We start from the raw sequence: 25,507 nt of genomic DNA on the forward strand, positions 1-25,507 counted from the left end.
AGCCACCAATGAAAATAGAAAAACTGCTAAGAATATATGTTGGAGTCAAGGTACTCGGGGTATCACAAGGTACAAATAGTTAGCTTCTTGGACGGCCCAACTGGTCAAGGCTAAGGGTTTTCTTTTTCGGCGAAACTTCACCGAAATTTCATATTTTTCGGTGAGGTTCGAAAAATATCAGTCAAATTTTTCGGTTAAATTTATATTTCGCTTCAAAATTACTCCAACAACACTAAAATGCACCATATCTTCTAGTCTTATCAAAGCCCTAAATTTCTTCAAAATTATTTAATTTTCCCAACACTAGCATATGCAGCTCGCCCACCGTCAGCCCGCTGTACTACCGCAATGATATATTGTGTTATTTCATTGATATTATATAAATTTGTCATGAGTGATAGATTAGAAAGTTTTGCTAGTAAAATGATGCCAATTTTTTAAAAAATCAATTTGACTTTATTTAAATTTCATCCAAAATTTTTGAAATTTCCAAAATTTCTTATTTATCGGCAGGTGCCGAAAAAATTCCCTACTAAAAAAGAAAACCTTCACATGCTCACTTAAGCCACACAGGCCCTAGGCCAGACACCAAGACAAGCAGTCCGCCACGACCTCTCCCTTCTCCTTCCACTGCACGCCAAGCAGCTTCGCTCAACCTCTCTCCCGTCTTGACCCCCCCCCCCCCCCAAAAGACAGGGAGAAGCCACACACCACTAAGTACAACTGCCCTGGCAGAGATAAGCACGCTCCTCTTGCTTCTTTAGGATAGAGAAGACAAAGACAACCATCTCTCGAGATGCAAGATTTTGGGGCAGACACTATCCCTGCATTCTCCACTAAATGAGCCAGCAGCTTCCAGGGGGAGAAGCAGGTGCCACGTCACCTTGAATCCTTCCATCCATCCGATCTGCCATTGGACGGTCCATATCTCTTGAACCGGCTCCTCCTGATTCTCTTCAACTTCCTCCACTTCTTCTTGGCTTCTCTCTAGCTTCTTTAAACTTCTGCTCTGAATCCTATCCCCCAAATATAACAGCCAACTTCTGCTTCTTCTTCTCGACTCTTTTGTCTTCTGACCCATCCTCTCTCTCTTTCTCTCTCTCTCTCTCTCTCTCTCCTGCAGCCCACTGGCGAGGGAGGCTCCCATGCTCTATGGCGTGGCGCGGGATGGCCGCCCTTCCCTAAGGCGGACACTAACAAGACTACTCCGCTTGATGGTGACAGCTAGTACGGCACTGCTCCAACCAAAGCTAGTTCAACACGAGATGGGTTGCATGGCATCGACCTTTACTTTCAAGAGCAACCAGGCCATTAGGGTACTCGACCTCGCGATCTCGGTTCAAGGCCTCTAGCACCACGGCCCATGGTGGGGACCCATGATCCGGGCGGTTACGTGCTCCCTCACTATTGCCATGACGCTACCAGGTGAACAGGAGACGATGATGAAGGCCATGGCAAGGTTATGTCGCGTAGGACGGTTGGTGAACTACCACCATGCCAATATAGTGCCGCCACGACTAACACTATAGCATTATGCCATGCCACGCTGCGGCATGGAGAGCAAGGCTACCAGCCTACAATGACCATGATGATGATCATGCCTGAACGTAAGATGACACCAAGACAAGATAGAAAGTTTAATTACTTGCTTCAGCCTCCCTCAGGCTGCCGACCACTCGGGTTAGTTTCCAAAGGGGCGTACTCTCGAGACTCCATTCAAGCTTTCGTCTTAAACCAAGGAATATGAATTCAAATCATCTCTCAGGCTGTATGTAGGGCTTCAGCCTGAACTAGTATAATTCCTTGTGTCTTTGAGTGCCGACAAAATGTTTCTTAAGGAGAAAGATCTGCAAGCAAAGGCCAGGTGAGCAAAGGAAATTCAATTTCCTTGATGGTCCAATGGCAATGATAAATTTCAATATGGTTTGGCCACGAAGGTAAATTTGGCCGATCTTAATGGAAACTTTTTGGGCAACTATACTTCGCACTCACAACCTCAGCCTTCGCATGTTGTTTCCTTACCACCGTACCTCGGAGTAACTTATGATGAAATGATTTATGCAATACTTTTATATTCACTCTTATGAATTATGTATTGCATATCTGAGACCTTAAATGAATTTAAAGAGAAAAACATATAAACTAAAAAATTTTAAATCTCTTCGAGTACTGCAGCTTTGTTTAGGTCAATTCTCTATCCAAGGTCTTTTAAAAAGTTTTAACATATAACATTTAACGTAATGATTTTTCTTGGTGGTTCACAAAAAAACTCAAGGAAATTATTTTTTCCTTGTTAGTTCGCAATAACACTCAAGAAAAACTGTGCATTTTCTTGGTGGCCATGTGGAACCGTCAAGGATACTAGTTGCCTTGGGGGCTATATACTACAGCCCCCTACGGAAATGATTATTTCTTGGCAGCTAAATTTTGGCACTCAAGAAAATTCTGGACCCCAAAGAATTTATGTTCTCTGGTACTAACCATTTGTAACCCGAACTCATCACTCATATGTGGGGACATTGAACTGCAGTATATGGAATCTTAAAACATAATAGAGCACATTATGTCCATTTTAGTGCACGTAATGTTGCATTCTATATCTATATCTATATCTATATCTATATCTATATCTATATCTATAACTATATCTATATCTATATCTATATTTATATCTATATCTACCTAATATTAAAGAGAAAAATTATTCCTCCAAATGCACTCTCAGTACAACCTCCCATTCTCATGCATAAGAGTCCTAGTCAGTCTTAATAAGAGTATTAATACATGTTGAATGAGATATTAGAATACTAATTTGTTTATAGTCATCTCTATGATGTGAACTTACAACTCGTATTCATATGAGTCTACATATATTCAACCAAGAAACATAGTCTAATTCTTAAACACATTAGAACGAGATGTAGATTTCCATTGTAAGGCATGGTCAACTTTGCTAGCAAATAATATAGAAGAGCAAAATTCTCTTTCTGTTCGCGTGTCGTTTCAGTCTATCGAGCATAAAAGTTCTAGCCAGTTTTAGTAAAAAGTATGTGATAAATTATATAGTAGAGTCCTAATTGACATGTTGTCCCAACCATGCAACAGACTGATGCCCCATACTCATGCGGGTTAGAATAGCAAACTGCGCACGTCAACCCTGATATGGAATCTGATTCCAAAATATATTAGAACTGATGATGCAAGATATATATTCCGTTGAAAGGCACGGATATGCTTACTAGTCTAACCCTAATACTAACGAGATAAAAATTCTGCCGCAGATAATTTTTCTTCCAGCTTATCCTAAGTAATTTGGTTTCGTTATCAGCTCCCAAAAAATCCTGCATCTCAGATCCCAAAAAAAACTATCAAGAATTTATTTTAAATTTATATGGACTTAATAGGACATTGTTGTATTATGGCGCCAACATTTGCTTATATTATGGATGTCCTAATCATCATAAAATAAAATATAGTTTTGAAATTTTATAGAAATTAAAAAAAAAGGAAGATACCATTCTTGTTGTCGTTTTTTATGAACCCTTAATAGTCTTTCTTCTTCTGTTGCAATGCACGAGCATATTTTCTAGAAACATTAAAATCATACAATTTCCACATGCTTCCACTCTATTCCAACCCATACAGCCATGTTTCTATCATCTGTGTGTTACCCAATCTATTGAGTACAGGGATGAGAATGGGAAATTATTGCCCATCGAGGGATGACTTCCCATTCCCAATTCGTGCGCTGTTTGGTTGTAGGTTTTGTAATGCAAAGGCAAAGGATTTACAACTTTCGATGTTATAGCAACACATAAGATGTGGTCTGGTTTCATAATATAATTATACGAACCAAACAACACCACTTGGCAATATATCATGCATTAGGTAATTAATAGCTCCATGATAATGTCTTCGGTATTGTGAAATCGTTACATGTACAACTATACTAGTAGTTTTATCGAGTAACAGTGCTATGAGTGCAACTTCAGTTTCTTACGTTCATCTCGTGTAATTTTGTTTTCAAGTTTGCTTTGTTTTGTGCTACAGCGTGCAACTGAAGTGAGACTGATGATAGGAGTTGGTTCTTCTTTTCAGAGAACTGAACTTCGGATAGAGTGCTGCTGGTGCTTAGTGATTGTGACTCCTATATATTCACTATAGTTTCTTCAAAAAAATATATATATACTCACTACGGAGTACCTGTCAATACTTTTCAGATAACTGAACTTCTGACATAGAGTGCTGATAGTGATTTGTGTCTCCTGGATATATATAGTGTGACTACAATTATACAAATCACATGGTTTGATCTGGCAATGCAGGTCAGTCCTTTATGACTAGCCTGTTCCGTTTCCCAAGAGAATTAACCAATGGCAACATGAACCCATCGCAGCAAAGCTCAATTCGTTTGCACTTGATGCATCCACAGATGCTGAAAGCCGTTGGCAGAGAGCAATTTAGAGCCAGTTGATCTAAATATTCATTAGAAATGTTAAGCAAAACAATTGGCAATAACTATGCATAAAACTGCAAAGTTCTTTTAAAAGGCAAATGGATGGAGGGTCCTGATCGATTAGTGGCGCAAACTGGCTGGGAGGTAGAATAAAGGTTTACAAATTACAAGCTAAAAACTATGGATTTAATTTTCCCCTGCTAACTAGCTGCTACACACTTTCCTTCAAATGTTCCAAGCTAAAAGTACAAGGAGATAACAAGAAAAGTTACCAACACGTACGGTTCGGGTTCAGTAGTAATCCAACAAAATCTCAAGCTACAAGAAGCTCAATCAACTACTGCACTGAAAAGGCAGGCATAGAAATAGAGTATTTGAATCTAATATGTTTATTTTCGAGTGAAGATATAGAGTCACTACAGGAAAACAGGACTTCGCCAAGTGCCTGGGGCACTTGGCGAAGGCCACTTTACACTTGGCAAAGGCTTCGCCAAGTGCCGCACTCGGCGAAGAGCACTTGGCGAAGATCTTGTCGGTGAAGAGCTCTTCGCCGAGTGCCAAATTTCGGCACTTGGCGAAGCCTTCGCCAAGTGCCAAATCCCCACTTGGCGAAGATGACGGCAGGTGGCTTCTCCGTCCTCTTCGCCAAGTGGGACCCTAGCACTTGGCGAAGGCTTCACCAAGTGACGGCCACGTGGCACTTGGCGAAGAAATGTTTTATTTTTTTAAAAAAAATATTCTTCGCCAAGTGCCACGTGGCAGGCACTTGGCGAAGCCTCTGCCTTCGCCAAGTGCCAGCCACGTGGCACTTGGCGAAGCCCCTCAGCCCGTGACTTTTACACTTGGCTTCTTCGCCAAGTGCCGCACTTGGCGAAGCTGGGAAATTTTATTTTTTTAAAAAAATGTCCGGGCTATTTCCGCGCAATCCGCTATTAGGACAGCGTATCCATTGACAATTACTCATCACATATATCACAATATATCACAATATAGCACATATATCACATATATCGCAATACAACCATCGACATGTCCACAACCACATATCATCCATCACAATCACATAAACACATCGTCCATCCTCGACGAACACCACATCCAACACATAGTCCATCACAATCCATAAACACATAGTCCATCACAATCCATCAACTAAGTCCAACACATAAACAAGTAAAGGGACGTGCGAGGTACCTACGGCTCCCCCTGGTGAGCAGAGTGTGAATCAGCCCACTGGTCCCACACAGGGTCACCCTGATGCGGCTGAGTAGAGCCACCCGGCGGCGGACGAGGGAGAGGCGGCCACCCGGCGTGCGGAAGAGGGCCACCGTAGACCCCGGCCTGTGGAGGAGGGCGAGTCGAGTACCCTGGCCAAGTGAACTGCGGAGGGCACCGAGGGGGCCACGTGTACTGCGGAGCAGCGCCAGGGTACACGTACTGTGGAGGAGGGGCACCGTGCAACCCTCCCTGTGGAGAAGGCCCCTGTGGAGAAGGCTCCTCTGGTGGAGTCGGGTTCGAACCTGCTGACTGTGGCTGCACAACAAAGTAGGGAATCCATTAGTAACTGTGAGATGATCGCAAAAGCTAAAGAAATCAATGACTTTGAAGGTACTCACCGGGGTCCCGAAATACATCACTGGCCCACCACCTGCCTGCGCTGCCTCTAGTTGCTGTAGTAACGAGGGAGGGATGGGAGGTATTACCGCACCTGGTATCTGAATCGCCCCAAAGTAGCCAACCATCTCCTCCAAGAACGCCATGGACTTTTGAACCCACTCTGTGGTCCTACATGCGAAGCCCGCGTACATCCACTCACGGTTTTCCATCCTCTGACATACACATGCGTGAGACAGTAATACAAGTACGAAATGCATCTACAAGGCGTCACTACAATGTAATAGGTGAAGGATAGGTCCTAATCCCACCCGAGGATGCGTAGATGAGGTTAGCTTCCATGCTCTACTCCCGTCCGAGTCAGAGTTTCGGCAGCACCTCCCCGCTGTTCTCCCGATACACGTCCTAGAAAGGAGAGTGTGTATCCGGAGAACAACGCGGAGGTGCTGCCGAAACTCCGACTCGGACCGGAGCTGAGCATGGAAGCTAACTCATCTACGCATCCGTGGGCTGTCCAAACTATGTGGACAATCCAAAACAGATACGGTCAAGGAGGATATGCACTGATCAACATACCACCAACCATATCTCTTTCGGACGGGAGACGCCTAACTGGGTTAAACCGGTCTACATAATACAACGGTAAAGGTCGAGGGGTTATTTATACCTAAGGTGTCGGAGTTGAAAGGATAGCGGCGCAGTGGTGAGTTGACGCAGTGGCGAGTCGGTGCGGTGCAGGTAGAGCCGCAACGCCTAGGTGCTCCGACTCCGCTCGGACAGGTCCTGCTAAGCAATAGAACAAACAGAACACCATAAGTAAAAAAATTCGACAGAACGTCCCCTGTACGGGGATGTTTCAAAACCTGCAAGAAAATAGCTAGCCGGCTCGATGGCCGGCGACCATAGTCGGGGCACGATGGCCCACACATCCCCAATCCCGGCACGAAGGCCGTTAACCATATACGTCAATCACATCAACGGCCCAATGACCAAAAACTTAGTTCTTTACCAAGTTTCGTCTCCGGGGAGGTTGCACGTGTCGGACGATGGAGCGGCGGTGCTAGGGAGACGGCGGCACGGTGGCGGTGAGGTCGTCGAAAGCTACGTTTCGAGTTAGCTCCTCAACGTCCCATCTTCCTCTCCCTCTTCTTCTTCCTCCTCCTCCTCTCCTTCCTCCTTCCCTCCTTCCCTTCTTCCCTTCTCCTCCCGGCCTCTCCCTTCTCCCTTCTCCTACTGGCCTGCCTCCATTCTCCCTTCTCCTCCCGGCCTACCTCTGCTGCCCCCCGCTGCCTTCTCTGGCTGCAGCGCGCAGGGGAGGGCCGGGGTCTCGGGCCACGGGGGCGCGGCGCGCTGGCCGGGCCGGGGCGCGGGGAGGGGCGGGCGGGGCGCGGGGCAGGCCGCGGTGGCGCGCGGGGCGCGGGGGGTGCGGGGGGCGGGCGGGGCGGGCGGAGGCGCGCGGCCGCCGGCGGGGAGCGGGGCTGGGCGCATGCGTGGGGGGCGGGCGGGGCTGGGCGCGTGTGTGGCGTGTGTGTGCGGGGCTGGGCGCGTGAGTGCGGGTGTGTTGTGTTTTCCTTTTTTTTAAGTGAAATGCAGCTTCGCCAAGTGCCAGATCGGCGGCACTTGGCGAAGAAGGGGGGTGGGGCCGGAAAACAAGTCTTCGCCGAGTGCCAGATCGGCGGCACTCGGCGAAGGTAGCGCGTGGGGCCGGCGTTCGATTTAAACGAACGGAGACTTCGCCAAGTGCCACGTGGCTGGCACTTGGCGAAGAGGGTGTCTATGGCCGGCTGCGGCCTTTTGCATGCCACCCCTCTTCGCCATGTGCCACGTTGCTGGCACTTGGCGAAGAGGCCATTTCGCCAAGTGCGTTTCTTCGCCGAGTGCTTGGCACTTGGCGAAGCCTTCTTCGCCGAGTGCTTGGCACTTGGCGAAGCCTTCTTCGCCAAGTGCCCGATTTCTGGCACTCGGCGAACTCTTGGGCACTTGGCGAAGCCTGGGTTTCCTGTAGTGAGTAGAATGCTGCTAGGGTCTTAGAATCAAGGCCAGTTAAGTTTTACACCACCAACCAAGCTACTAGCTTTAGAGCTACGAGAGACCACCAACAAGTGTTCCTTACATAAAGATCTAGGAAACATGAAGGCCAGCAGAAAATACCAGTCACAAATGAAATAGCATTCTTCCAAAGTTCCACAGGACATATGCCACCTATGGTATCTGCGAGACACTTCATTCTTACACCAGGAACTTGAGTTCTTCATGCAGTTGGCCCACCAGCAGTTGATCCCGCCCCTGTAAAGGCCGCACCCAGTGCTGCAGCAGAATGATAATTACATAAGCAATTTCCTCATTTAGGAACTATGTCCATATAGAAGATGGATTCAAACATCAGGAAAATAACTCAGATTGCTTATAATTATGTTGGCATCTATAGGTTTATGTGACATTAACAGATTAGAGTTAAAGGAGGTACACAAAACTTCAAACAAGAGGTCATGGTTAAGAATGTACACTAAAGCTTCAACAGATGGTGGACTCAAACAACAAAGGAGTGCCTCACTTTGTGTAGCATTAATATCATAGTCCATATTTCAACGTCCTAAACTGATACTGAGATCAGAGTTAAGGAATCTACATTGTAAAACATAAACTTACTAGTCAGCTGTCATATATCCCAACCTAATTTAGGTCAATTGTAAAAGCTTCAATCTTCCACTACATATTAATGGATGAAGAATGTCTTCTAGCAAGTTGCAACTTGCAAGGGTTCCATATAACAAAAATACTCCCATTCTGCAAGGAGTACGTAGGCAGGAATAAAATGGTTTTACAGATAACCCCATTCTGTAAAATCTCTTTTCTTGAGCCAAGGTAGCATACACGTTTTGTATCTTCCATGCTACTGATTTACTCTAAGTCCTTAACTATTGGCAAAGCATGTATGGACGGGTACCCCCTGACATGCCACTAACTGAAATATTACAAGCTCATAACAGTTTGTAAATGAAAAGGCAAAGTTATATTTATACCTGGAGTGAGGAAGCTTGTGTAGGGAACAAAAGAGCTGACACCATGACTGTTCCCAAATACCTTCCTCACCTGGTTAGACACTAGATCAACCGTGAATGACCCAACATTTGTCCTGATGAAAAAGGCGCCAATGCCTTCCACAAAGGCAACCGTTGAGATGTCGCCGGAATTAGCAGGGAGCACTGTCTCGAGCTCAATGGCTCCACTTGGTGCCCACCCCAAAACTCCATTGGGACCGGCCTCCCTCGACCAAAGGCGAATTCTTGAATTGTCCACTCTAGCAATTCCCAATCCACCATATCCCGTAGTTGTAAGCAGAATTCGATGATCTTGGCAGCGGCAATCCGGTGGTAGGTCGACCCAGCTGATTTCTTGCGTTCCCAAGTCATACCTGAGGATTCCAGTGGTCATCCTCCTGTGAACACTGAAGTATAGTGCATTCCCAGCCATTGCGACGTGCCAACGATGAAGAAGACGAACAGGATCATTGAGGTCCAGGGCAGCCGAGGTTGGATGGCTCCAAGCGCCGGCCTCCGACGAGTAGATGTAGACGTAAACCTCGTGAGAGGAGGCATCAATGAACACTACCAGGAAGTGGCCACGGCGGCAGTCGAGGTGGTCGCAGGCAGTGGAGGCGCAGAGCACGACGGCTCTGGAGTTGGAGCCGAACAGGTAGGGGTAATGCTGGTGCTGCGGCGGCAGCAGCTCCGGCAGGTCCAGCTGGTCGCCTGAGATGGGGTCCCACACGGTCAGGTCGGTACGACTACGCAAGTATCCGGAAATAAATGGTGCCCAGCTGAGGAGGACGCGGCCGTGGCGGGCGTCGAGGGCGTGCCGGTCGCCGAGGCGGAGGTGCAGGTCGTCGACGCGCGGGCGGAAGGAGAAGGTCGGCGTAAAGCATAGCTCGTAGCTTTCTCGTAGGTGGAGGAAGCCCAACATCGGGGGCCTTCGGTGGAGCTCGCGGAACCGGCGACGATGCGGCGCCAGCCCTTGCAGACAAGCGCGGCGCGGACGAGGGTCGCTGGGTCGTCTGGAGGGAGGCGGAGGAGGCACTCCTCGACGAGCTCGTCCATTAGAGGCGGAGGCGGCAGCGGAGGCGACGGCGGCGGCGGCGGCGCCCTGGTGCTCGGTGGCGAGGGTTTACTGTTTGGCAACATATCTAGTGCAAACCACAACCTCCGTGAAAACATGTGCAAACTATAGTAAAAAAATTGTCTAAATTCATCAAAAAAATCACACATGTAGATGATTTGATGATACACAACATTGTAAAATATCTTGTCTAAACTCAACTTTGTTTGTGAGATATAAAAATAACAAATTTCAAACCAGAAAGGTGCCCCACAGGATTTGCTAAAAATTTATTATTTTTATATCTCACAAACGAATTCGAGTTTGGATAAGATATTTTACAAGGTTGTGTATCATCATATCATCTACATATGTGATTTTTTTGGTGAATTTAGATAACATTTTTTCCATGGTTTACACAGGTTTTTACGGAGGTTGTAGTTTGCACTAGATATATTCCCTTACTGTTTAGGGGATCACATCACAGCGATGGAGGGGGCGGAAGATGGGCCTGGGTTGAGGTGGGCTCGAACCAGATAGAAAAATGGGCCCAGGCGTTCTCTCCGCCCACCGCTGCCCAGCTATACAGGGATCTTTGTGTTCGGTTTTTTTAATCAAAAAGGAAATACGTGGGCATTACTTGAACGTCAGCATCTCCAACAGTTTTCTAAAGCACATGCCATCCTAAAAAATTTAGCAAAAGAGACAAAAGAAAACTTGCTCCAATAGTTTGGTATTCCCACTTGCCAAATTGTTTGGCTTGCCAAATATCGGAGCCGCGCGTTGTGGCACAACCACCCTAATTATATGGCCCCATGCACTTGACATTGTCCTTAACACCTCTGACTACTGCACATGAGAGTCATATAACTTGGATAGTCTGTCGGGTGGCCTCGGAGGACCCCGAATCATCCACATTTTAACTCATACAGGATCAACATGGAGTTACCACAACATTACAACATTTGTTACAAAAATAACTTACATCGGAGTGCGGAAGATTTATAACTCAATTTATAACATATAATGGAATATAAACAACTAAATTTCCAAAAGGTGTGTAGAGTAGCGGAAACATCTTAGGTGAAGCTTCTCAGGTAGAAGAGGTGGATAAATCATGTCGCGCCCACCGACATGACCTCCATTAGAAGTCTAAGTCAGCACCTGCAACAGGGGTTATAAAACCCTAAGTACGGGAGTACTCAACAAGACTTACCCGGCGGAAAAAGAGGAGAACTTAGGAATGCAGGTTTAGGGTAGACAAGGAGTGGCTGAGCAAGGAGCTAACTTGTTTTGCTAAAAAGCTTACTAATAGTGCATCCTTACTTTCAAGTTTTACCCACGAATTTCTCACCTCGAGAGGCCAAGGAATTCGAGGACAGTCTATCTAGTTGCTTCTCACAGACAAGTCTGTGAATTCCTAGTCCTTAATAAAAGTATTGTCCATCCAACGACCATAGCTTCATGTCACTCTGAGTACGGGAATTGGGATCCGAACCTCAGGAGACATTTCCCCCTTTCTCATTTTACCACTTAGTTGCATATTTAACTATGATGAGGGTCGAAGGAATTGAGTCTCCCAATCGGGGAGCAACGACGATTCGAATCGCTTAGCAATCCAGCTGGAGTTCCTAACCACCCGACATATGTAGAACCAAATCTTGCATATGTCAACCTAAATCTAGCTCTTCCCAGATCTGACCGGGTTCGCGGCACCCGAGAGCACAGTACCCCACCGTCCAGCCCATTTGCCAGGAGGGTACACGCTACTCTCGCCATCGCTCCACGCCCAGTGCGCGAGTAGCCGTTCTCGTCGAGGAATCACAAGACGGGGCTTACCGAGGGCAAGTGGCTAGTACTATAAATTCTCAACCCAGCAGGCCATCAACGGACCGGTCCTTAATCGACACAGTTGGAGACACTACTTTAAGACTCCATTCTTAAAGCAAGTCCACCGACCGGTCTCAAGTTGAAACATCATTGACTATAAAAGTATTCCACAACAAACCTTCAAACTTTTCTTGTTTGAAAACCTATCTAGTAGCAGGGCTAAGCATCACTACGCAATTTTAAAATAAAACAGGTGCCAAGGACAAGATAACAAATATCAAGGTAGTAAATGCAACAAGTAGGTTAACCCAATTCTCAACTACGTAATGCAGCATTTTCAATTCATAAGTGATAAAAGATTTAAAACATTCAAGGAGGGGTTAATGCATCCGGGGCTTGCCTTGGTTGCAGAGCTGAGTGGGTTCCTCGGAGACTTCCCAAGTCTCGGATCCAACTTCCTCGAACGGAACACCAACCTCGGGGTTCGGTTCAATGGCCGTTCCTTCGGTCACGTGCACTATACGCAAAATGATGTATGCTCATGATATGCTTATGACAACACATAAGAAGGACCGAGTTGAGTACAATTTTTCTTTATCGGTGCAGAGACAGGCTGAATAGCAGTTAAAGTGCTTTATCACTTTAGTGTGTTTACCCAAGAGGTTGCATCAGTAAGCTAGGATTTTTCTTAATCCACAATTATTCTTAACGCATGTAGCTTTCCGCCACGCGGACGTGCTTGGCATCGCGTGATTCTGCGTCTTCGCTGCCCTTCCCGCGCGACAGGTGAAGTTGTGGCCCGTGTTCCCGCCGTCATCATGCCTAGACTTCGAAGCCGCCGTGCGCGGTGGTGCTCCATCCGCGCGCCGTGGCTCCATCCGATCGACCAGGATCAAAGTGGTACAACTATACAAGACAGGGTAATATGTCTTAAATTTTTAACTTCATATTTTTTTTGTGGCAGCTATATATATTCACATACTACTTGTGCAGATTGCAAGTGCCCTCAAGATGTTCTCGGGGGTAGAAACCAAGGAGGGGAAGAAGTGCAGTGTGGTGTCTTGTTGGAACATACTTAAGGAGGAGGTCAAGTGGAAAGCCAAGAGAATTGAACTTGTAGAGCAGGAGAAACAAGCAGCCACAGGAAAGAAGACCAAAAAAAATCCACCAAGGTTAACCAACAATGACCATGAGAAGGAGGCCACCGATGCTACTGCTGCTGTAGAAACTAGAGGAAGGAAAAGGTCTGATGGGGTAAAGAAGGTTAAAGAAAATCTTAGGCGAGGAGGTGGAGAAGCTTGCTTGGAGGCCCTCGACAAGATGTGGGTAAAGAAGGAGGTGGCCAACAACGAAAAGGAGAAGACAAAGTAGGAGAGGTTCGTGGCGGCACTAGAGCTAGACAAGGAAGCACTTGAGGTAGAGAAGAAGCGCCTAGTAACTGAGGAAAAAAGAGCTGAAGCGGAGGACAAACGAACTGAAGCCGACTTGATGAAGCAAGAGAAAGAAGTTATGTTCGCCGACACGAACTCCCTGAACCCGCTGTAGCGTCAATGGCTTGAGATGATGCAGAAGGACATTGTGACTCGGCGTTGTGGAAATAAAATTTAGATCATGTCATTTGAAGTATTTACCAATTTTTTATCAGCTGAATATTTGTTTCCACTAGGCAAAACCTTTGTTTAATTATTATATGTAGAACCTTTTGTTTGCACTATGCAAATCCTTGTTGCACTTGATTAATTTGAAACGAATTTGGTTCCACGTTCACGAGAATCGCCGGCCAGGACTGTCTTCATTGTAAGTTGGTAGTTTATAGTGGTGGGCTTGTTTTTTATAAATTAGCAAGTTCAATTGGCAAACTGTTGGAGATGACAAATTATTTCACTTGTCAAATCTTTTAGCAACTTGCCAACACATAAGATTTTGCAAACGTTTTTTAGCAAACTGTTGGAGCTGCATAACAAGTCGGCCAGGCTTATTATCTTAACTGACTTAGAAAGCTATCTCGTCCCGACTTGTTGCGAGTTTGAGCTGGCTTGTTAAGCTCACGAGCTAAGTTTAAAATGTAAAAATATAATATTTGATTTAGCTAAAGCTTAAAAATAATATAATAATACAAAAATAATATATTCAATAGTTTTAAGTCAAACAAAATATTTCTATAAACTAACATATCAACTATTTCTAAAGGGTTAAAATATAAAGTAATACAAAATTAATATAAGTTATGATGATTTTTTTCTTGAAACTGTAGCTCGTTTGACTCCTGAGCTAGCTCGAGTTGGCTCGTTATAGCTAATGAGCTAAAATCTTGGTTTGGCTCGGCTCGGCTTATTATAATAATGAGCTGAGGCAGGCTGAGCTGAGACAGCCATAAGCTGAGCGAGCTAACGAGCTTCGAGTTTTTTGTCTAGCCTTACTCGAACCCGAATCGATCTAAACCTCACGTTAGCCAAATGATGGATTGGGTTTTAACGCTCATTTTCTGATCGTAATACGCCTTTTGTAACCCAGCAAATATCCCTTTCCAGATCCTACCCACAATCCAAACGCCACATCATCAGGGTTTTCCTTGGAAGGATATGAGGGGCCTTCTAGTCTTTTCGTTAAAGATGAAAGACTTTTTTTTATAAACAATGTAAGGATGAAAAACATAAGCATCCTTACTTCAAGGCTATCATGAAAACAAAAGACACCAACAACCTATACTACTCTTCTGATTGTCAAAAAAAAACAACCTATACTACTCTTCCATTCCCTTGTTTAGTTCCGAAAATTTTTAGGAAATTGATACTGTAGCACTTTTGTTTGTATTTGACAAATATTATCCAATTATGGACTAACTAGACTCAAAAGATTCGTCTCGTCAATTCCGACCAAACTGTGCAATTAGTTTTTATTTTCGTCTATATTTAATACTTCATACATGCGTCTAAAGATTCGATGTGACAGAAAATGTGAAAAATTTTGCAAAATTTCCTGGAAACTAAACAAGGCCCAAAGGACACACCCAGCTCAACCAGATTAACCCACTTTCCCTTCAAATTTGAGTTCTCCAACTCGTTGTGATCCACCAACATAGCATTCACCTCCTAGGCACGGAACAAACTTGTTCTTTCAAATGTAGTCTTCCTGATGATAGAGGCACTTTTCCCGCTTGTTATCTACTCCTTCCATTCTAAATTATAAGTCATTCTAAGAATTTTGGACAAGTCAAAACATCTTAGGTTTGATTAAAATTTAAGTTTGATTAAAATTATAAAAAAAAGTTACAAAGATTTATAACATGTCAAATATGTATACTATAAAAATATAATTAGTAAAGAATCTAGTGATACTTAATTGCTATCATAAATATTATTACCCTATCTTTTAATTTTGGTCAAACTTGAGATCCTTTGACTCTACAAGATCTAACCAGAAATTTGACATCGGTAACCCACCTGTGGTCAAACTTTTGTGTTGTCTTTGCATATGCTAAGCCCTGAGGCTAGGCCCTAGCGAGAATTACATTCTTTCCATTGATCGCCCAAGAGGATAAAGGACTAGTACACAATAGCATCTTTGCACCAAATTGGGATAGGTTTTATATTTTAGTTTTTTTTTTAAAAAAAAATCAAGACAGTTGTATACAGTGCCGTGGAGTAGAAGCAACCGAGTACTCCTCCCGCTACCCATTTTTCCAGGTCGCAGATCTATGTAGCATGTTGTTGCTGGGATTGTATTCTCATTTGTCGGCAAAACATAGTGGAAACCAATTCAAAAAATATATTTCAGTAATTAAAATTTTTTAGAACTTGACACATCCACAGTTGTAGATTGTTGTTGCTCCAATGTTGCAGATCTATGTAGCATGTTGTTGCTCCAATGTTGTAGATTGTATTGAGAACTATTTTTTTCTTGTGATTTATATATACAATACAACTCAGATTCTCATGACGCCTGCACACTTTCCCGCAAAAAGCTATCGTGCCGCTAGATCAAGCGACATGGATGGGCCGTGCACCATCAGGAGACAGGGAGAAGCAGTCATGGCACCAGATCTGGTGACCGAAGTGGTCGTGCACCGCCGAGGTGAGGGAGAAGGCATTGTGCCTCCAAGCTCTATGAGGATAAGTAGAGAGTAAGATGGAGACTATAGGGAGCCATTGCCGCACTCTAGCATGTCAGAGGCAAGCACATGAGGTCTGGCCTTGCAAGGCCACAACAGTGGTGGAACCGGGCACGTCCACACCGGTGGCGGTGGTGGAGTTAGGCACGTGCGTCTGCAGTGATGGTGCTAGAGTAGGCATGTCCACCGTCCACGCCGGTGGCAGAAGCCGGGCAAGGTCACTCCGGTTGTGGTGGTGGAGGCGTGCTTGTGGTGGTAGCTAGAGGTGCACTAGTGATGAAGAAGGGATAGGCGACAGCTTATGCTAAGAGAAAATGGAAATGAGAGATGGGAGATAGAGTCAAAACACAGGTTCTAGGGTTTGAGCTTAGTGTATAAGGTTGGGTTATTGCATCGTTGGCCGATTTGCTGAGACAGGCCTTACTATAAATGTCTGTCTCCAAAAATACATATAGAGGCAGTCCTCTAGCCAATTTTAAGAGACGGACAATATTTGATCACCTTCATTAATCAATTTTGAGGGACCACCATTTTTTTTGCCTCACTCCATAAATAAAATGATTGTATTAAAATAATTCTCAAGTATTTTAGGAGACATGTCAAATTTTCTACTGCCTCCATTAATATGATTGGACAGTGTCTCACGAAATTATTTATCTAGTAGTGATCTTTCAGATTTTGTGCCCATACTTAGGCCTTGTTTAGTTCCAATATTTTTTGGAAAATGGGTACTTTAGTACTTTCATTTGTATGTGACAAATATTGTCCAATTATAGACTAACTAAGCTTAAAAGATTCGTCTCGCAAATTACAGGCAAACTATGTAATTAGTTTTTGTTTTCGTCTATATTTAATGCTTCATGCATGGGTCCAAAGTTTCGATGTGACAGGAAATCTTGAAAAAATTAGGATTTTGGGGAGGAACTAAACAAGGCCTTAGAGAAAATTCAAACATAAAAAATTCACAATTAAACTTAGATAAATCAGTAATTAAATTATTTAGGTTATTTTGTAGTTTTGGTATGCTTAATAATTAGGAACCTACTTAGTTACCAATCCATTCGAGTTATTATGTAAGAATTTGAAACACTTAATGCTTTTAAAAAATGGAGATTATATGGTTTATGCGACACATGGGGACATATAGAAAATGACTCACTTGTCCCTCGTCAAAAGTATGTATAATCCTAGTGAACCATAAAAAATGGGGCAGCTTTACCTAAACTAGACCATAAAATAGAAAATGGAAGGAATTACTTTATACACGTGCCTTAATGAAAATGCAATTTGTGAATCGTTGGTGTTGGGGGCTCAACCTTGCCTTCCTATAACACTCCAAAATTTGAATTTCAAATTTTAGTTTAAATTTGATTTAATTTTAGGCTTAGTTTGAATTTTGGGCATTTATTGAATAATTTACAAAAATAAATAAAATAAAATATAAGGTAGAAAATATGTTTGTGTGCATTCATGCTGCTGCATAATTTTTGTTCGATATATGTTTGTTTGCTGGTGCTTGTTTTGTTTTGTTTGGAGGCAAGAAAGGAAAATAGGAATCTGTTTTGAAAAAAAAGGGCAGCGCCGCTTTCCTGGGCCGGCTCTCGGCCCAGCGCCCCGCGCCTCCCTCTCTCCCGCCCGCCTTCTGCTCGAGTGGGCCACGGCCCAGCAGCCACGCCCCTAGCCTAGCTCCGCGCGGCCCACCCCGCAATAGCCGCCGCAACGCAGCAGCCAGCGCGCACCCGCCTCCATCCCACCCGCTGCGGCTGACCAGGGGGCCCCACCCGTCAGGGTCGCCCCCTACCTCCGGCCGAAACGGATTCGGCGCAACGGCCGGCTCCGACTTACGTGCCGCGCGCGGATCGAGGATCCCCGGACCGTCCCCGCCTATTTAAAGGCCGCCGCACCCGTCCGTGACCCCCCCAAAACCCTAGCGCAGTCCCGAGCCGCCAAAACCCCATCCGAAGCACGCAGCGCCGCCGCTGAGTCGCCGCGACCCGCTGCCGCCGCGAATCGCCTCGTTCCGCCGTCGTTCGGGTCAAGGTGAGCACCTCCTCGAGTTCGCGCGGTCGCTACGAGCACGGAGATGCTCTCGGCGCGTTCCCTCTCCCTCTCTATCTCGCGCGCGACGCTCGCCGGAGTTGCCGCCGCCGCGCGGCCAACACGCCTCGGCCTTCCATCCGCAAGGCCAGCGCGCGCATCGCGCTCGCCACGCCGCCCGCATCGCGACCGTGGCCACGGCGCGGCTTCCCGTGCCCTACACCGCCGCCACGGCGAGCTTTGAGCGGCGCCAATGGCGCGCCGCCGCGGCCGCACCCCTTGCCCCGTTGCACCCGGCCGCGGTCCACCATGGACCCGTGGACCGGCCGTGCCCCCCGGTCCACAGCACAGCGCCATGGACCGGGCCAACCGCCCGCTGCCACGTGGCCAGCCCAGTTCGGCCACCCGCGCGCCCCGGCACTTTTTGCGGAAAGGCCCCTGTGTTTTATTGAAATCAACCCGCGCTCCGTTTAGTTATGTTTTTATTTAAAATATGCCCCTGCTTTTGCATAATAGGCCCTACAGCCGTCGGTTTTTACAGTTCTAATCCAAATCTCGTTTTAATTCAGTTTTAATTAGTTTTAATTACGAAAATTAGTTCACTTAATCTACAGAATTGTCATCCAACTTGTTTTAGCCATAACTTTTGCGTTATAACTCCGATTTAGGTGATTCTGGTCGCTATAGTTTCGTCTCGTCGAGTAGAACACAGTAGTACAGTTGTTTTCTGTTTTCGCATGCTTTGGTGTACTATTTCTGATTTAGCTTGTTTGCTTGCATGTATTGCTCCTATGTATGATGATTGTCGCGTATAGCCAACGAGACGTTCGTGAAGGAAGAGGATCAGGATCCCACTGAGTTCGAGCAACCCGACTACGATCAAGGCAAGTGCAGACACCGTTTGATCATTTTGAACCTACTCATTAATGTCATTTACTTTCCATGCATGTGTCCAATGAATGCAAACCCTAAGGACATGACTAGCTTTACTTACTATTCCTTATTCACCTGGGGTTTTGTATATAGGTAGTATAGGCTATACTAGGTTTTGCTTAGATGCTCTACTCATCTTATACACATGCTTAAACAAGAATTACTCTCTACTTAACTTGATGCTTAAACTGTGCTGAATCTTTGGTCACTACGGTGATGGCGATGTTGGATGCTTACGAGCATCGTGATGATGGTGGTGACAGGGAGAGCGGGTACTGTTGGTGGTCCGGTTTGCCGGGCGTACCCATCTCTGCTCTCCGTAAGGACTTAGTCATGGAGCGGCCCCGTGGAACATACAGTGCAGCTCCAAGCTATATGGCTCTGGCTTGACTAATTAGCAGGACCTCCACTAGTAGGGTGATACTTTCCGAGTAGGCGTGAGGAAGTAACTTGGGTAATGTATATTAAGACGTCGGTTGCTCGGTACGCCATGGCTATGGGTATCGACTGCCGAGCGCCCCGGCAAAAACTTGCGAGTGGCATCCTATTAGTTGGACCCTGTGAAAGGTCTCGTAGTGAGACCTTGCCTGCTCACCTTGGCAGTGTTTTGGGGAGTCATTACCCCGGCCAAATGGGAATCACGACTTGGAGTGAATGTGCACACCTCTGCAGAGTGTAAAACTGATATATCAGCCGTGCTCACGGTCACGAGCGGCCCAGACTCTCACATGATGAGCAAATTGGATTCACTGGATACTTGGAGATGGAACTTGGCGAGGTTGCTACCTCGTGTTTTGGCGGAATGGCTATTCCGTGTTGGCAGGATTGCTATCCTATGTTAATAATTGGGGTTAATCCCTGGATTACTATAATAATTAGGATAGTCTTTTAAAAGATGCTAATTACTACTGACACTAATTAAGGGTTGGGTTTATGCTACTCATAATTAGTAGTAGGTTGTTTTAATATTAGTCATAATTAAAAGTGATCAACTAAAATGCTACCGCAGTCAAACCAAGTCAGCTTTACCTTGTTTCAAAGCCTTACATGTCATTACTTTTTGTCTGTGCTTGTTGAGTTCGACATGAGCTCACCCTTGCTATAATCATTAAAGGTTGCTCGGACGATCAGGAGTACAATTGCGATTTCCCTGAGGACTACCCTGAGTCGCCTGGTTGTTAGGCTCGTGTGGTTCTGCCGTCGACCTTCCTGTGGCAAGGTGGTCCTGCTACGTCAGCGTTTAGTTTCCCCTTTCTTTATGGAACAGTTTAGCTTATGCTTCCCATTCGCACTTTGATAAACATTTGGCTTGTAATAATGGTACTTTTACTCTCATTTATATGTAATTCGTTTGAACACTGTGTTTTGTACCATTGATGATATCGATCCATGTGTGTGAATTTGAGATCCTGGCGCACATGTGATTTGGCGCCCGAATGCTCTTTTACATCCAGGTGTGACACTTTTTCTAACTGGTCGCTCTAGAGGATTGCCTTCGTCATAAACCTCCGTCCTACGATCCTTCGGATGGTATGGCTCGAAGGTTCTGGGTAAAACTAACGGTAACGCCTCTTGTGTGGTGCTAGGTGAATGCAGGAACCAAGCCGGTGGCGGAGGCCACGAGGAACGAAGGAGAGAACCTTCGGATGTCTCCCGCGTCGGAGGATGGGCGAGAGCACGTCTAAGGACGCAGAGACGAGGAACCTCCGGCGTCCCCACGCCGAGGGACCTTCGGCGCCTGTCCAGAGGTCTGTGTCCCGATAGGATGGAATTCCGAGCATGGAGCGCGTGTGGGGCTGGTAGTGTGAAATTACTTAAGTGACTTGTGGTCAGTAGACTGTAACGAAAGGATATGCCGGGATATTCCTCCACTGTCATAGAGCTTTTTTGTAATAGTGTCAGGTCAGTTTCCGTGCCCTATATAAGGGGAGTGTAACTACTCTTTTAGAGAGGAGATCATTTACTATTGCCACCGACCGTTCTCAGCTACCGTTCCAAGGCTCTGAGCCTACTGTCTCTATTATCCTAGCCGCTCGCTGCAGCACGTGAGTAGGTGACTCTGTGTCGCGTCACTGGGGAGTGCAAGTGCGCATTTCCCAATAGTTGGAAAACGGTTGATCTATCCTAGCGGGCTTAGAAGGGACATTTGTACCTAAAACTTTGGGCATTTTTTATTTTTGGAGACCATCATGCAATCGCCTCCAATCAAAGGTCACGGTTAAAAAAATCCAAATCTACAAAGGCAGTTGCTTTGCCCGCCTCGGTTAATCTATTAATAAAAGCAGACGTCCTAATATGTCCATCTTTATTAATTGTTTTTTAAAAAAATAAAAAAACCAAGTGAGCCCAATTGAGCCTGCCACTATCGTTGTCGCCCATTGGATTTGCCATAGGGGCATGCATGCACCCTGGATCCGCTGTGGGAGGAGGCCCGTGAGCGTAGCTGACCCTAGATCCGCTTGAGACTTGGAACCGTTGGGAGACGACTGGGTGAAAGGAGCCCTAGATCTGCCAGGAGGGGGCTGCAAGCATCACCAGGGGAGGTGCTTGAGCGCAGTGGAAGGCCCAACCATCGTCGCCCCCAACACACCATTGGGAGACGCCCTAGATCCGCCACCCTTGCATCCACTCCATGAGCTCTGGATCCACTGGAAAGTGGCCACCGAGAGAGGCCCATGAGCACAATCGCCACTCCCACGCACGTCACCGTGAGACGGCCCGCACTCGCCACCCCCGTGCACCATCTGAAGTGTTGGATCAAAGCCACAATGCCATGGTGGAGGAAGAAAGGGAGGGAGCACCAGGAGAAAGGGAGGGAGGGAGCACTGAAGAGAGCCACACGGAGCCTATCTACACCGTGTGCGCACGCGTGGTGTCTCTATGGCGACTAAGATGGGGGAGAAGTGGAGAGAAAGAGAGAGAGAGAGAGAGAGAGAGAGAGAGAGAGAGAGAGAGAGAGAGAGAGAGAGAGAGAGAGAGAGAGGTGAAGAAGTGGGGAGGGAGGGTTGCCTTTTATAGTTAGGGTTTAGAGTGGGCTACTGATGGACCTCGGATCTAGGCCAGGACTTTCGAAGGCAGGCCTTAGAGTGCGCACACCTCCAAGATGGATTTAAGGAGGTCACTTTAAGACGACTCCATAAAACTAAGGTCGGCACTTCTCAACCATGTCGATAAATAAAATGACTGTCTTTGTAAATAATTTTAATGAGGCGGTCATTTTTTTTGCCTCGGTAAATAAAATGATTGCCTTGATTAATGATTGGTATTTTCCGAGTCAGATGTACTTTGTGCCCACTTTAGTTAATGTTTGGACATCGCCTATAAAATCATTTTTGTAGTAATGGAAATTAGGGATCTATGGGTGCTCGGCGATCTAGGATGGTGGCGAGGTGCAGCCATCCATTAGGAAGAGAAGGATGGAGCATCAAGGTAGAGGCCTGGGGAGCGATCGTGTGTGCCGTGGGAGGGCACGCGGTGAGACAAATGTGGCAGGGAGCTTGAGTATATAGCATAGAAAAAATAGCCTATTTTTGCCGCTATAGCCTGACATAGCTTGAAAAAAAATGTGCCGCTATTTGCGTTCATGCACAATTTTACCGCTATTTTGCCGCTAAAGTACGCCAATTATGGTTTATAAAACGCTAAACACCTTGGCCTTAGCTCGCTATTTAAAACATGTGTATATAGTTAAAAAATGATGACATGAACAAGTTAGGTCAGAATGATTTTAGCGTCAAGCCATGGCGGTGGAGGGTGATGATGGATCAGGTGGTGGGGTGAGCAGACATAGGAGCCACAATTAATCAAGCTAGTGCATATTTTGATAAAGAAGGAAGGATAATACAAGGTGTAGATTCAGTGATTTAATCTGAGCCGTTGATTTTGGATGTATATAACCGGATAAATAAAGAAAATCATGTGTTGATTAGCCACTATGCAACTTTTTTTTTTATTTGCAGACATATGGAAGTTCAAACAAAATCGTGATCTTTCGCCAATCTCTGGAAGTGCAAGCCGCAAATCTTTCTTAAAAAAAAAAAAACAAATCTAGTGCGCTCCATAGTGAGAATCCGGGCTTTCCTGCCCTCCGCCGACCGAGCGCCCGACTCGTCTCGGACTCTCGGAGTCGATCGGAGGCGTCTGCGACTGCGCGTCGTCGGCGCGCGTGGCGTACGCGGAACGCCGGCGTCTCCCGTCTTCGACTCCGAGTAGGACTTGGCAACCGATGCATATATGTAAACCCTACACGCCTTGGTCGAATTCATTCTATATTGCCCCGCTCCCTCCTTCGATCCATCGCCACCGCGCCCGCCGTGCAACTCCGAGCCGACGACGTCGACGATGTCCCGTGCAACTCGAATTCCAACCATGTCGACGGCGACGGCTGCGGCGTTGTACGCGCAGCCAACAGACGTGACTCTCGTGAAGGACTTCCTGCGGCCGTGGGTGACATCGGGCGACACCAAGGCGGGCGGCGCCGGCGCCGGCGCCGCCGCGTACGTGCACGCGGCTGATCTCTACTCCGCGGACCCCGAAGAGTTGGCGCGCGCGTTCCAGCCTGCCGTCTCTCGGGACGGCGACGCCGTCTGGTACTTCCTTAGTCCGCTGCGCACCAAGAGCCCCCGTGATCGGCGCAAGGTGCGCGCCGTCGCCGATGGCACGGGGTGCTGGCATAGCGAGGCCGGGCCTAAGAACGTCATTGACCACCTCGACGGCGGACGTCACGTCGGCTACCGCCAGAGCTTTTCGTTCATGCGGAGGCGCGAAACTGGTCCTGACGTTCGAGCTGGCTGGGTAATGGCGGAGTTCCACCTTCACCACGAAAACTTGGGGAGGAAGGTTGAGGGCCTCGTGCTGTGTAAGATGTACCGCAGCCCGCGTATCCATGGTCCTGCGGTGGTGCCTGACAGTGACGACATCGTGCACTCCGACGTGTCACTGTACGCGGAAACAATGTTTTGTTGTGGGAAGAGCAAGGCGGTCGACGATGACGACGACTCCTACAGTGTGCCGCCAAGATGGCAACGACGACATGCCATGAACTCGGACCGCACGGCCACGGCCACAGCAATGACAGCGTCTCTTCTCAAGAAGAAGGTGGACGGCGATGACGCGGTCTCCGGCACGACCATGGCTGCGGTGCCGTGCCCCAATAACAAGGTGGTGGTGGCGGATGACGAGGACTTGTTGGTGTTACCGCCCGCACGAAAGAAGATGAAGGTGGCGGTGGCGGATGCCGATAGCTCCGGCACAGCGTTGGCGCTCAAGGCGACCGCCGCTGGCGCCCCGTCTATGGCGGCCCAGCTGCACTGCCCCCAGTGTGGGTTCCACCTCGCCGCTCTGCAGGCGCTCGTGACCCTTACCAAATCCAAGTCGATCATGCCCTGGTCATGCCCTGAGGAGATGTAGGAGATTCAGAGATCCCAAAGAAACAAAGAAGAACACCAAGCCGTGATATACTAGAACAGAGAACGTGCACGAGGTTCAGTTGAAAAACTAGGATAGCATGGATCTGTTTTGCAATTCATCAATAACCAGAGATACCAAATGCAAAACACAGGAACTTTTGAACTGTTTCACAGTCAAGTTTCTTTGGTTCTGATGTGAAAGCATAAAAGGTTGAGAAGAATGTTCTGAGTTAAATTACACACATTTGCATTCTTAGTTCAGAGGTTTAATTAGTTCTTTCTAAACTACAGGGTTTGTTGTGTTCTCATTGGCTAGATGCTCTGGCTATCTTTTTTTTACCGTTTTTACTCTACTTATTAGAGCATCTCCAATATTTTGCCAAATGACTTTTCCATCCGTAATTTTTTTAGCAAAATGAGGAAAAATCCTCTCCAACAGTTTGGCATTCTAATTCCCCATCTTTTTTAACTTGGCATATCTCCCTGTCTAGCGCACAAATATATGCGCAGGCTCATTTTACCTGCTTGCATTTGGAAAAGAAAAGGGTGTAGATACCTAGCCAAATCTTTGACTAAAATTGTGAAATATATGCTGAAAATTTTTGAATTCTGACCCCAACTAAAGATAGGTTGTCCTGTGCAAGGAACATGCTGAACCATTCAGAATGCTAGCACAGGAACATCAGAGGAAAATGGGTGCCCTGAATCACAGGGAAACAGGAAAACAAGCACATATATTTAGCAGAGGGAAGGTGCTAAAACATCTTCAATTCATTTAGAAAATTCTACCAAGAAGTCTCTCCCTTATTGAATGCTGAGAAATTACACAGCAGTAAACAGTCTTGAAATTCTACCGAAGCAACCCATTTGGATTTGTTTGTTCAGAAAAAGGAACACATGGAATATCATCAGATTTGATCTCAAACACAGGAGTTGTACCACTGTACTCACTCAAACACAGGAGAGTGTTCATTGATGGTTTCTTAAACCAGTAAGATAAAAATATGTTACAACTAAAAGATA

The 25,507-nt window shown here is 46.3% G+C and overlaps 2 protein-coding genes across 2 annotated transcripts; one reads left to right on the forward strand and one right to left on the reverse strand.

The window, feature by feature from the left end:
- On the reverse strand, positions 5,651 to 7,558 carry LOC110432607 (basic proline-rich protein-like). The gene is made up of 4 exons (XM_021453369.1): positions 7,342 to 7,558; positions 6,654 to 6,697; positions 6,073 to 6,285; positions 5,651 to 5,989 (listed from the first exon to the last, which is right to left on the reverse strand). The coding sequence occupies exons 1-4, from the start codon at positions 7,556 to 7,558 to the stop codon at positions 5,651 to 5,653; spliced, it is 813 nt and encodes a 270-aa protein (XP_021309044.1).
- Positions 23,445 to 24,485, forward strand: LOC8081834. The gene has a single exon (XM_002459600.1). The coding sequence runs from the start codon at positions 23,445 to 23,447 to the stop codon at positions 24,483 to 24,485; it is 1,041 nt and encodes a 346-aa protein (XP_002459645.1).

The sequence above is a fragment of the Sorghum bicolor genome, chromosome 2 (genome assembly GCF_000003195.3).
Source record: "Sorghum bicolor cultivar BTx623 chromosome 2, Sorghum_bicolor_NCBIv3, whole genome shotgun sequence".
Taxonomy (NCBI): domain Eukaryota; kingdom Viridiplantae; phylum Streptophyta; class Magnoliopsida; order Poales; family Poaceae; genus Sorghum; species Sorghum bicolor.